Raw genomic sequence first — 12,868 nt, forward strand, 5'->3', positions numbered from 1 at the left:
GTCCACGGGTGAGGGGAATCCAGCCGTCGGGGCGGGCTCATGTTCCGCTCAGCCGCGAAACGGGCTGTTGCGTCTGCGGAGAGTCAGAGCTGACGAGCCTGCTGAGACACACGGACAGACGGGCGGGCACACAGACGGGCAGGCCGAGAGACAGACAGGAACGAAGGGAGGGGGGGCGACAGCCTGTTTAGGCTCTCTCGACCCTTTGCGGATCGAGCCGAGCCCCCTCCTGTTTCCACCCAGAGCCCCCACCCATTTTGCCTCCCGCTTTGGATGGGGGGAAAGCAGAGCACGGCGGGGCGGCCCCGGGGTGCTTTTCCTGGCGTCTCTACGGATGACAGCGCGGTGCCACCCTCGGCCCACTTCGGTCACTACCGGCCGAGCGGCACCATGGGCCTAAGGAGCCGCTCGGTGAGCTCCGTGGCCGGGATGGGCATCGAGCACAGCCCCGCCGTGCCCTTCGGCTTCTACACCCCGAGAGGGACGGACTCGGAACGAGCCGGAGGGGGGTCAGGGGGCACTACCGCTGCTCCACAAGGTACCGGCTACCAGGACACTGGGGGCGGAGGGCACCACACGGACGGGGTGCTCTATCTGGGGTCCCGGGGGTCGCTGGCTGACACCTTGCCCCTGCACATCGCACCCCGCTGGTTCAGCGCGCACAGCGGTAAGGGCTCTGCACACACACAATCTTGTACATCTATCTTTGTGAGGACACTCATTGAATACATAATGCGCATAAATGCCTGACCCCAACCTTTACCCTAACTCTAACCTAAACCTAATCCTAACCCAAGTCTTTAAAGGTCTGTCCCAAAGAGAGGACTGTCCAAAATGTCCTCACTCTGAAGGTGTTATTCTTAAATTGGTCCTCAGTCCTCACACACAATGACACCCATTCGACAGAATTTGAGTGGTATTAATCATCAGAGAAAACCTCATACAAAAACATTTGCCCCGGACTTCCGCTCCAATACACCTACAACTATGCAAACACCTTGTTTACCTGCTGGCACTGTGGGAATGACAGTGTCATTTCATGTCATTGCTATGAAGGGAAGTCCAGTGTCAGTCTGAGGATGCTCAAAGTGAGAGAAAGACAGAAAAAAACAGCTGACCCGTGTAAAACATGTTTCCCTGAGGTGGCTGAGGTGTCTGGAAGAAAACACACAAAACTTGTGTTAATAAGTCAATTTATAAATTGAGAGAAATGTATTTGCTGTGTGTGTGTGCGGGTGGGATATTGGATTTGGTGAACACAACATTGCAGGGCCTCGCTCTGTCTCGACTGTCACCGCTGCGCCGTCTGCATAGGTCATCTCTTGTTGTGTGAAATGACACTAATACGCCTGTTGCCAAATCTGGCTGAGTCAATTAGCCCGACGATTAGAGAGGAGGGAGGGAGGAGAGACAGGGGGAAGGAAGTAGGAAAAGAGACGGAGGAAGAAGGTGAGGCAGGGAGGGAGAGGATGGAGAAAAGGGTTGAGGTGTGGGTGTGTGGGGGGGTTCATGCTTATCATCGGCTTACCGCTCGCTCCACAATGTGTTTCTGTGTGTGACTGTTGGGCCAACGTGTACACTCACACACTTTTACCTGCACGCACACGAACACACACGCACACACATATGTAGGTATACAGACACACACACAAACAAATCCTTGGCCACAGCCGGTTCCTTCCAACTGCACACATCGCCTACAGAAACACACACAGACGCTTACACTCACACAGAATTAAGTTCTTAAGGAAGATTATAGACACCCTTCCTTGTACACGCACAGACACACACACACACTCACACTCACACACACACACACACACACACACACACTCACAGCAGGCTCAGCCAGGTCCCCAGGGTCTCATTACCAAAGCCATGACCAGCTCATTGTAGGAGAATAGCAAGTTGGACGTCAACATCTCGGCTGTTTTTCCCTGCCTACATTTCCATAGCGACTCTGATGTGCCTTTATATCAGTGGGAGGAGATAACAGAGTCTTGTTTGACTCAAAGTAGCATTGTAGCAAATTAAGGACATTTTTGGGTGCACTACTACCACAGTGGGACGTTTCATAATGGGCGTGGTCAGGCGCTAGCTTGTTGTGGCTGAAGAGGTGATGCTAGTGGCAGCCACATTGCAGGACTTCATAGCAACAAGAGAGGCATGCAGAAAAAAAAAAAGGATCTAACCACACATTATAGATAGATGCGTCACACCTCCACCTCGGGTAAGATCTAATGACAAAAGATAGACAGCCCATTAAGATGAGTGACAATTGTTGTAGTGAGAACTGGGGGGGGGGCATGAATGACGATACTCTAACTGTCTCTGTGAGAAAAGTTGTGGCTTCAATCTGTTATTCTTTTTTTCAGTGTTTGAACATGTGTGCGGTCAAGGGTGGAGGCAAATAAGCTTACAGGAAACGGTCTAAAGCAGGGGTCTCAAACTCATTTTCACTCCGGGCCACATCAGCATCATGGTCGCCCACAAAGGGCCGGTTGTAAATGTAACTACTCGTAACATATTGGTAAATAACTCTCTGCATTTGATTATTGTTTATTCAAGTGTAAAAATATTGTACATGCAGTTATATAAATGTAAAAATATATTTAAGCACATTTCTGTTATTATAACTTAAATCCTTTTAATTTAAGGTTAAGAAACCCACATTACTCTATCAAAGATCAAACTATTAAAGAAAATAGCAAAGACAAATATCAAACACAAGTTATTACAATAACTTTGTTCAAAGCTTCAAATCCTTTCAAGGGTGCGTTTGCACAATCTCACGTGAAGTATTTCATGTGTTGTAAAGCCACGTTTAAGTATCTCATCATTTTGACTTTCTATCTCATAACTTCGACTTTATATCTCATAATTTTGACTTTCAATCTCATAATTTTGACTTTCTATCTCATCATTTTGACTTTCAATCTCATAATTTTGACTTTCTACCTCATAATTTTGACTTTCTATCTCAGAATTATGACTTTCTATCATAGTTATGACTTTCTATCTCATAACTTCGACTTTCTATCTCATAATTTCGACTATGGGGAAATTTGTATTGTCAAGTCTAACTTTAAAATCTTTTTTTTTTTCTTTTTTTTTTGCTGGCGGATTCGCCGGCCACATAAAATGACGTGGCGGGCCGGGAGTTTGAGACCCCTGGTCTAAAGGTTGCTCGGAATAAAATGTCACATCTTTAATGCCGTAACCATGGACTGTATATAAGAAATGGACATAGTCACCGCTACTTCCCCCATTGGTTTGTGGACTGACTCAAGTTCGGCATTTTGGCCATTGCCAGCTTGTTTTTTCACAACGGGAGGTGACACGAGAGGGTTGAGCTAAATAATACAAAGCGCTGAATAAGACATTTTTAGGCGACCAATATGTTACAATTAACTTTTATGAACTGAAAACACTTTGAAAGGGTTAAAGTTCTAAACCGAAAACACATTCTACTCCCAGACCTGGACAACTCTGATAGAGATCTGTCAATCACAATAAGCACGCCCAAAAGCATACCCTGCTTTATGTTCTATTTGACTCTAAATGGACCATAATTTACTAAATGAACATCATGCTGTATTGAAGACTTGAAACTAGAGATTAGGACCATAAACTCATGTTTACAATGTTTACTGAGGGAATAAATCAAGTGAGAAGTAGAGTCATTTTCTCATAGACTTCTATACAATCAGAGAAGTCGCTCCCTGATGGTCATTAGAAAGAATGCAGTTTTAAGACACTTATACATTGACTTCACTTTCCAGACCCAGATTACATGGCTGTAATAAAAGATGGGTTACACTTAAAGGGACCCTTTTTTTTATCCATGTAGACCTCTGTTCCAGCTGCTTAGCATGACCTTTTATTTCACTTGTAACAGCAGAAATGTGTCTCTCACAGGGGTGTTCTGGTGGTGAGTGAGGTCTTTCTGGAAACCTGACTACCATAGGCTGCATGCAGAACTACAAAAGCCAGGGTCCTCATTTATTCCACTGAGACCACTGCGTTGGCCCAGTGGGGTGTCGCTGCAAAGGGCTCCAGCAAGAAAACGTAGTCTGTCAGAAAAGGTTCATCCTGGTTCAACTTTAGCTGCAGTACAGAGCATTGTTACTTGGGAATGCATTGTGTTGTTAATACAGTAAGTTACAGTATCCATATTAGGTAGAATAGCTAGTAGCATGTAGCTTTTAGCATTAAGCTAAAATCCTACAATCCTACCTTACAGAGGAACAGACTCTGTGCAGTAGGAGTGTAAAGGTACGTCTACGCATCCTGAACTGTTGAGTACTGGTCGATCTCTTCAGTACTAAACCTTTGTTTCAGTATTGTTTCCCGCCAATTAAGATTATTTCTAAACTTAAGGGGAACACAAGCTTTAAAGAGTGATTTTCATCTGCAAACCTTGGGTCAGTTATTGTCCCCTAGGAAATACGGATCGCGAAGTGGGTGATCGGGAAGTGAGTGACACATGTTGTTCCTGTGCAGCATTAATGAGCTGATACATTTTATGATCGATGCATAGACTTGCTCACTCACCGATGCCAGATCCAGCATTTTACGCCGTATCAGAGCCATTTCTGATACTGGTGTTGTATCAGAACTGTAATTCTAGTACAACGCACAGCAGAGAATACTACTGGGGTGTTGTGTTTGAGGGTTAAAATAAAAGTACCACACCCTCAGGATCAAGTCCAACGTGGTGCCTGTAGAGCCGCGTGCTGCTTTTCACTGGTTTGGCCTCTGCCTGATCACACCTAGTTAGAGTAGTCATTTCAAACCCCGGAGCTTTTCAACTGCACGTCCATTTCAGAGCAAAAGAACTAGAGCGAGACCCGGTAGAGGCTTCACTTCAAATCTGTTGGGACTGATGCAGCTGTGCTCCCACCCAGCGATAGGAAGGACAGGCTAATATGAATTTAACACAATCAGTTTGTAATTGTTCCCAACACGGGGAAATCATCTCAATGAAAAGAATAAATTATTTATTGTGAATCTCTTTCCAGAAAAAATAAGATAATTGTTTTTTATTTATTTACAGTATACTACTTTAAACAAATTCAATGCTCCTCATATCCGATGCTTCATGCTTGTTTATGCTGGAAGAAGTCTCCTTCATGGACCATGAAAATGCAGCTTTCCTTTTTGAAATATGGTTAATTTCAACATTTTCATGTGAAGCCTAACTAGTTAACCTTCCTTCAGTTAGGTAACTTATCACTGCCAACATCATGTTCAGTTAGATTTTTGCCATGAATGTGTGTTAATGAAAGTGTTAAAAGGTTTGATGGTATTAAGGATCACATAAGGTCTTGAACTAGACTAGATGAAATGAGTTTTGTATCACTTGTCTATATTTATTAGTGTTCATTAGCGTATGGATCAGACTGGGTCATAGAATGTGGTTAGAGAAGATACGAGATACAAATCGTGGTTGTAGCTAAACGATCCACCGGACAAAAACTGTACAAGTTGCTCCTCTTCTCGGAAGCTTCTGTTGAGTCTGTTGAGAATTTACTAAAAAAAATATAGTCCGAACAAACCCACATAATATGCTACTTCATATAGGACTGTTGCTCCCAGTTTTGGTTGTAGACATTAACAGGGGGATTGTCATTGTATGTCATCCATCATCCTTCACTGTCGTTGGGGTAAATAGGAAAGGATGGAGTGTTGGTATGCTGCACAGAGCCAGACTTTCCTTAGGGATTATTTTTAGTGGTTTAGCCCAAATTACCCTCTGCTAAGTCCCACCTCTCAAATGCAGAATGGCCAGCTAGTCATAGTTAAACTTTGTTTAGTGGTGCCCCTTAGTGGACCCCTCTCCATTCTTTCTCATTTATTTGCTCAAAAAAAAAAGGTTGATGGAAACAGCACCTAATTTGCAGTTCTTTTTTTGCTTCATTTCAAAGGTTCGCTTAAACGTTCACTTGACAATTGAAAGAAAACATGACTATAGTGACCCGATCAATCAGCGTTCTGTGAGCAGCTAACGGCAGATACAGTCGTGGTTTATGTGTGTGTGACGCAACGACACGAGGAGTTGACTATTTTGTTCAAAACGACGATGAAGAGATTAGCGTAGATGCTGCAATAGCATCAGTTCTATCAGAACTGGAGAGTATTTCTTTATTGAAGAGCAAAGAACGACACTCGCTTTTGTCGATGGAAAACATGCTTTTGCTCTTCTTCCGACTGGCTTCGGTAGAAGTTTGATTGACAAATGATTCATCCAATCACCTAACAATATATTTTTAAAGTACCTGCCCTTTTCCAAACAGTTCCTAATAACGGCTTCTGGCTTGTTCTGTGTGTGGCCAGTCAGGTTGGTGGGCAAGAAATGTAATCTATGTGCCAAAACACTGTAACCCCGGTAACCCCGACTACCGAGGTTAACCTATTGCCAATAACACTGGTAAACTCTTCCGACCTTTTGACTTTGATATCACTTAGCATGATAGGTCACGGTAGCTATGCATCCTAACACTGCTGAAGGAATGCACTCCAGAAGAGAAGACAGTAAATGTGAGTTACATTTAAACGGAGTTTTTAACACCAGACTTCTGTATAATAGAAAAGGCAATCTATTAAACATGTGGTGTCACTGTATTGTCTGAAAGAAATGTTTGACTCTGTTTGACTTTGAGAATATGAGGCGCTGTCTGACATTTATCCCATCTGACAACGCCAACCCATACCTCTCTCAGTCCTGTGGAGTGTTACTACCAAAAGTGGCAATATGCTAGCATTATCAAATGATGAAACCGAAAGCAGATTGAAGTTTTTCTGTGAAAATTATAAAAAATTAAGAAAGGGGCAGGCATGGCAGATTTGTCTAGATCAGGGGTCACCAACCTTTTTTAAACTGAGAGCTACTTCAAGGGTACAGAGTAGTACGAAGGGCTACTTATTTGATACAAACTTCCTGAATAACAAAATTGCACAGATCACCTTAATAATAATAATAATATATGTGAAGAGACGGTTTGATCACATGTCAGTTAATTATTCCTAACAATAATTATTAATAATGATTTCCACAACAATGATGGTATAGCTACACATATATATTTAAACATGCAACTTTTATTTCTGTTAATCTGTTTCAACATTTGAAAGTCAGAGGTATCCCATCTGATATTTTTGTATCATCACATGATCAAAGCCGGTTACTTTTGCACATAGTGCCTGCTGGTGAATGATGCAGTGGTAGAAATTTTGCGAAGTCTGGGTCACCTTTGCATTGCGCAATGAAGCCTGCATGCCGGCCCGTCTGTTGTCACCGACACCAGCTTTTCCAATGGTACCTTTTTCTCAACGAAGAAACCAGTAAAAAGTCTCGTCTATAGCCGAGTGGGGGATCCAACCATCCGAGGCGCGCGAGCGTCTTCGGGCGCCCGTGTTCAAACCTCTAGTCTGGGCCTTTTCGGTCGGATTGCGTTGCCTCGCCTCTACCCCCGCCACCCCTGAGTTGTTGCCCCACGGCCTGTTCCGAGGATTTACGGACCTGACGACGGGGTGCGCTCGCGGCGCGCGTCTGGCACCAACGGGAAGCGCCCACCATTCAGAACCTGAAAACCTAGTGCGGTGCGGCGGCCTCGTCCTGGCTGTCCGCCGTGCGCCTCCGGGTACCCAACTCTCTTAACTCTCTGCAAGCGTTTTTGATTAAAAAAGAACAGCAACTACAATTTTAGACGGAGCTCCATAATGACTAGTGCTATTTTTAGAACATGTCTTGCGGGCGACTCACGTGGTCCCTGCGGGCGACAGGGTGCCCGCGGGCACCGTGTTGGCTACCTCTGGTCTAGATCCACAGACAATATATAAGATTTTCACTTTCAAAAGGGTCAGCTAAAGTGAGCTATATTCATTTTAAGTTGATTCATGATTAAATTAACCTTTGACACCTTATGCCCAGAAAGATACTACTCTGTGGTAGGCTTTGATGGTTTTGGTGAAAGTGTAGGTTACTTTGCCTCATAATAAAATCACTGCAGGGGTCTTGAATCACCCTGTCAGGGCTTGTTCTGCAATAATCGCTGGCTCGCTGTACTTCATCCCTTACTTTACAACTTTTAATTACCTAAAGGTCAGTGTTCTTACTTTGGATAATGCTAGTGGCTATTATCACTCAGCAGAGTGTAGGCTAAAGAGTGCTGATGCCAGTAATCTTCTGATGAACCAGTAATTTCTTTTTCCAATTGCTTTGTGTTTGATCATTTGCTAAAGACACCAACATGTAAGTTTGGGTTTGTCTCATTCTAAGAAATGGCAACGCTCTCAATCACTTTCATGAGACAGACGGACTAACGACCCAGGTTACCTTTGAGAGAGACACCTCCACTAACAAGAGTTTACAGCATGGTTGCTGCAGCGCCACGCTAGCACGAGGAATTACATCCATATTGAATTATTCTGCACCTTATTATTTCCCACTGGCGACCGGGTGATATGTCCCCCTCACTTTTCAAAACCTGCTTTCACAGTGCAATCTCTGTTAACAGTGTCCTCTCTCTGGCTGACTGCCGTAATCCAAATAAGAGGATTCCTGAGTTAATAAAAATGTTGATACACTCAAAAAGATGGCCTTCAACTGTTGCCTCACCCTAAAAGCAGTATTAAGCTTCAATAAGCAGCGGCTATAGACTTTATATAAGAAGTGGGCGATGTCACCTTGACATCACTTGTTGGTTTGTGGAGCAAGGTTGAAGCCTCGAGTTCGTCATTTTGGCCATCACCATCTTGGTTTTTGGCTGTTGCCATTTTGTTTTTTTGGCTGTCGTCCGTCTTGTCCTTTTACAACCAGAAGTGAAACGATAGGGATAGGGGTCTGAGTACAACCAAACGCTAAATAAGACATAATTTGCCGACCAAAATGTTACAATTCACTTTCATGAAGTGAAAACACACTGTGAAAGGGTGAAAGATGTAAGACAAACACCCAGACCGGACAACGTCATTATAACGACCTATTAATCACAAGGTAGCTCCGCCCTAAAGCATACCCTGCCTTATTGTCTAGTTTATTCTAAAAGGGACCATAATTTACGAATTGAACACCATGAATTTCACAACATTTTTTTGTTGTTTTTTCGTGTTTATTACTGGACCACAAACGGCATATGGCACAATATATTCATCACCATCAAAAAAGGAAGCGTGGAGATTGGATCAAGTGCAACAGACTTTAAGATCACCGCTCCACGGCCGACCAACCAGCCAGACCTGCAATACCAAACTGCCCCATGGAGGAGAGGGAGGAGAGCGAAGATGGAAGCTAAGCTAACCCAGCTAGGACCTGAAGCTACTCCACTACCCAGCCTACTGCTGGCTGTCTGATGCCCGGTCGCAGCAAAATAAGATGGAGGAAATAAGACTTGAGGCGAAACAAGCAACGGGAGTCTGTGGCTGTTGAGCCCACATCTTCACAGAGACCTGGTTCCATCGTTCATCCCGGATCAAGCTGCACTTGACGGGCGGACCTCAGGACAGAGAGCAGGACTCCGGTGGGACGAGAGGAGGTGGACTCTGTGTTTACATCATGAGGCTTGGTGCCCAAACATCAGTCAAAGTTGATGGACAATGCATTCCTGCACCACTGTTTTTGTTTTGTTGTTTGTCATGTTTATGTGTGCATCCCTGTGTTGCATAATGACAACAAATTATCCTTGAATCCTTGAATCATACGTATTGAAGACTTGAAACTCTTCAAATTCACTTTTTACAATTTTTACTGAGGTAATCAATCAAGTGAGAAGTAGAGTAATTTTCTCATAGACTTCTATACAACCAGAGGAGTCGCCCCCTGATGGCCATTAGAGAGAATGCAGGTTTAAAGCACTTCCACATTGGTTTCACTTTGTAGAACAGCTTGTGTTTTGTGAACTTTTTTTGCCCTGGGTTTTGTGTCTCAGACAAAGCTGCCCTCGCCCTCTGATTAGTGGAGCTTGTTCGATGTCAATGAAATAATGTGATTTCCAACAATGTAGGCAGCAGTTCACATTACCAATTTCATCATAATCAGTTCTTTACTACACTAATAGAAATATATCTAGTATTGACATTACTTTTAGTGTGTCCCCAACACAGATATTTTGTTACACACCTGCAATTCATGTTCTTTCTTTTTCACTTTAACCACAATCTTTCCCTCAACTTCACCAACAGTTTTAGTTGTCTGATTTTAGTAGTTGAGTTTATTTGCCACTACCATGACCCCAACCAGTGTTCTTGTCTGGCAATAGGGCAAACAACACAACAGGCTTGTAGAGAAATAAACTATGGTCATTGGACCTTAACAGTCCAAGTGGAGCCTGATCCCTACAACAACAACATAGATGGACTGTACTTGTATATGGACTATACTTGTATAGCGCTTTTCTAGTCTTTCCGACCACTCAAAGCGCTTTCACACTACTTGTCATCATTCACCCATTCACACACTGATGGCAGAGGCTACCTATCAGATTCTATCACATTCATAGGTACAGCTATGGGAGCAATTTTGGGGTTAAGTATCTTGCTCAAAGACACATTGACATGCGACTAGCGGAGCCGGGGATCGAACCACTGATCCTCTGATTGAAGGACGACCCTGCTCTCTACTTAGCCACAGTTGCCCACATGTATTTCTTAATTGATGATTAAAACATGGATCAGCCTGTCTCATAATAATGAATTATATCCAGAAGAGGACGGCTGGACTGTACATAGCGACATCCATCGAGAGGGTCTACTGGTCTAAATCAAACCAGTGCCTGGGAGCGTAATGGCTGCACAAACAACTCACTCAGATCAAATCAATAGCACTGTAAAATCCTGACTGTATTCAAAGCTCACATAAAATATCTGCAGAACAATAATTACGGAGCAGATGAAGGCTCGGTTATTGTTTCCAGTCAGAGCTGTTATCTGTGTTAACAGTAGTTGCTTTGGTTGATGAGTGTCAATAGCTGCAGAGGACAGACATACGTCAGAGAGGAGGAAGGGGGAGTCTGCTTTAACTGTGCAGTAAAATAAGGATCACGACAGTCCGGGGGCAGACGGAGAGATGAATCATCCAGCCGTCTACTTTATGGTGCAGAAGTGAGGAGGAGGAGAGGACAGAAGGGGAGAAATAGAGGAGACAGGGAAGCAGGGAAAAAGGGAGGCGAGACAGAAAGTTGAAGGGGGAATTAATTTAAGTGCACAAGGGAGCAATAGAGAGGAAAAAAAGGGAGAATACTAAGATTAAATAAAAAGAACATAGCGGCGGAGAAGAGAGTGAGAGGTGGAGGGATACAGAGTGGTACCGAGAAAAGGAGGAAGGGAGTCAAGAGGGACAGAAAAAGGGCGGATCGAACTGAGAGAAAAGCAGGGAGCGGAGAAAATGACACAGATCAAATGTAGGAGGAGAGAAAAAAAAGCAAGTGTGGTCTAGTTTAGAGACTGACTTGCATTTGAATTTTTCCTTATTATGGAATTGTGGTGCAGCTGCAAAGTGCCCAAGCAGCTTTAACAGGTCTAAAACACATGAGCAGCCCAGTAGTGACAGCTTTGCCATTTACCAACTGTAGCTCAAAGCTTTTCTCAGAGAGGATGCAAGCTTCAAGCAAGAAGTCAGCAGAAACACGTTTTTCAGGGGTGCTGTTACAGTATTCTCAAGGATTAAGGAATAGTTTGACCTTTTGGCAAGGCACAGTGACTTCCTGGAATCTTGTCATAACTGAGGATGACCTCACATTGTCCTAACCAAGCCCCCAGGAACTAGGCTGGGGCTGTGAAGAGAGTTTAGCTAAGTAGCCCGCACAGTTTATTGCAACCTCCACATTCAGGTGACACACACTGGCACAAAAACCATTTCCCCCATTCACGATCATTGGAAAAAGAGCGTCTATGAATTGGCGGATACAGTTTTGGAGAGTCTAAAACCAAAAAGAATTTAATCCATGCGGTCCAAAAACATTAGAAATTTAGGAGCTGTACAATTAAATCATTAAGTCAGCCGGCTCGGCCAGCCGAACTCCCCAAACATGCTTGCTCTCAACCGACTCAGCTGAAGAAGGACTCTATACTGAGCATACCCATATGGGCACCAAAACGTGAAAGCGTTTGAGCCCTGGTAGTTAGACTCCACTTTGTCCCTGTATTGTGTCTTAGCACTACTAATAGCTGTCATCAAGTTGTAAGCGTTGGTACCTGCTTTAAGTTTGGCACGGACTTTCCCGTTAACCCAGGGCTTCTGATTTAGAAATGTCCCTCCAGTAGTCCTCTGTGCAAAGTGAAATGGTCTGACGACAACAGCAAATGCAAGCGGATAGCAACTTGAGATGGGAGACTGGAGTTGGAGGTGAGAGATGATGCGTATGATCGGACTGTTTCAGACGTAGCCAGTTTACAAGCTAAACAAGAATGTAATGCAAATTACAGAGACTTGATGTTCTTTTACTATTCAAATATATATTCAGAATTACAATATTCATTGATAGCCCTAAAGAGAGGCTTCATCTCATGTAGCATCATGCTACAGTATCTGACCCTAGCATGAGATATATCTGCTATATTTATGTGACTGCACGACATTTCAACATTAATAATAGATGGTAAAAGTAGTCACCTCCCTCATTGGTTCAGATTGAAATGTCTGGGGAACTATATTGAATGAATTGCATGACATTTGGTTAAAAATCCCCTCAATATTAATTTAATGTAATATTCCCATCAGCCATTAGCAAATGTTAGCATGCTAACACTCATAATGGTAAACATTATATAGGCTGAGCTGAACACATACAGACACATGTGGTAATGTACATTACTAGACTGCTACAGCTAGCATCTGTACAGTTGGAACATTGGCTGTTTGAGGTGCATA

At 43.6% G+C, this 12,868-nt stretch overlaps 1 protein-coding gene across 1 annotated transcript in view; it reads left to right on the forward strand.

Annotated features, from left to right (window-relative positions):
* The first annotated feature begins 265 nt into the window (after positions 1–265).
* znrf1 (zinc and ring finger 1) overlaps positions 266–12,868 on the forward strand; it is a 63,830-nt gene continuing 51,227 nt past the window's right edge. The window contains exon 1 of the mRNA XM_076075337.1: positions 266–667. Coding sequence (XP_075931452.1) covers positions 274–667 — 394 coding nt within the window. The 5' untranslated portion in view covers positions 266–273. The remainder of the gene's footprint in view (positions 668–12,868) is intronic.

Source organism: Anarhichas minor, unplaced genomic scaffold (assembly GCF_050575085.1).
Source record: "Anarhichas minor isolate MPS153535 unplaced genomic scaffold, ASM5057508v1 ptg000005l, whole genome shotgun sequence".
In the NCBI taxonomy this organism is placed as follows: Eukaryota; Metazoa; Chordata; class Actinopteri; order Perciformes; family Anarhichadidae; genus Anarhichas; species Anarhichas minor.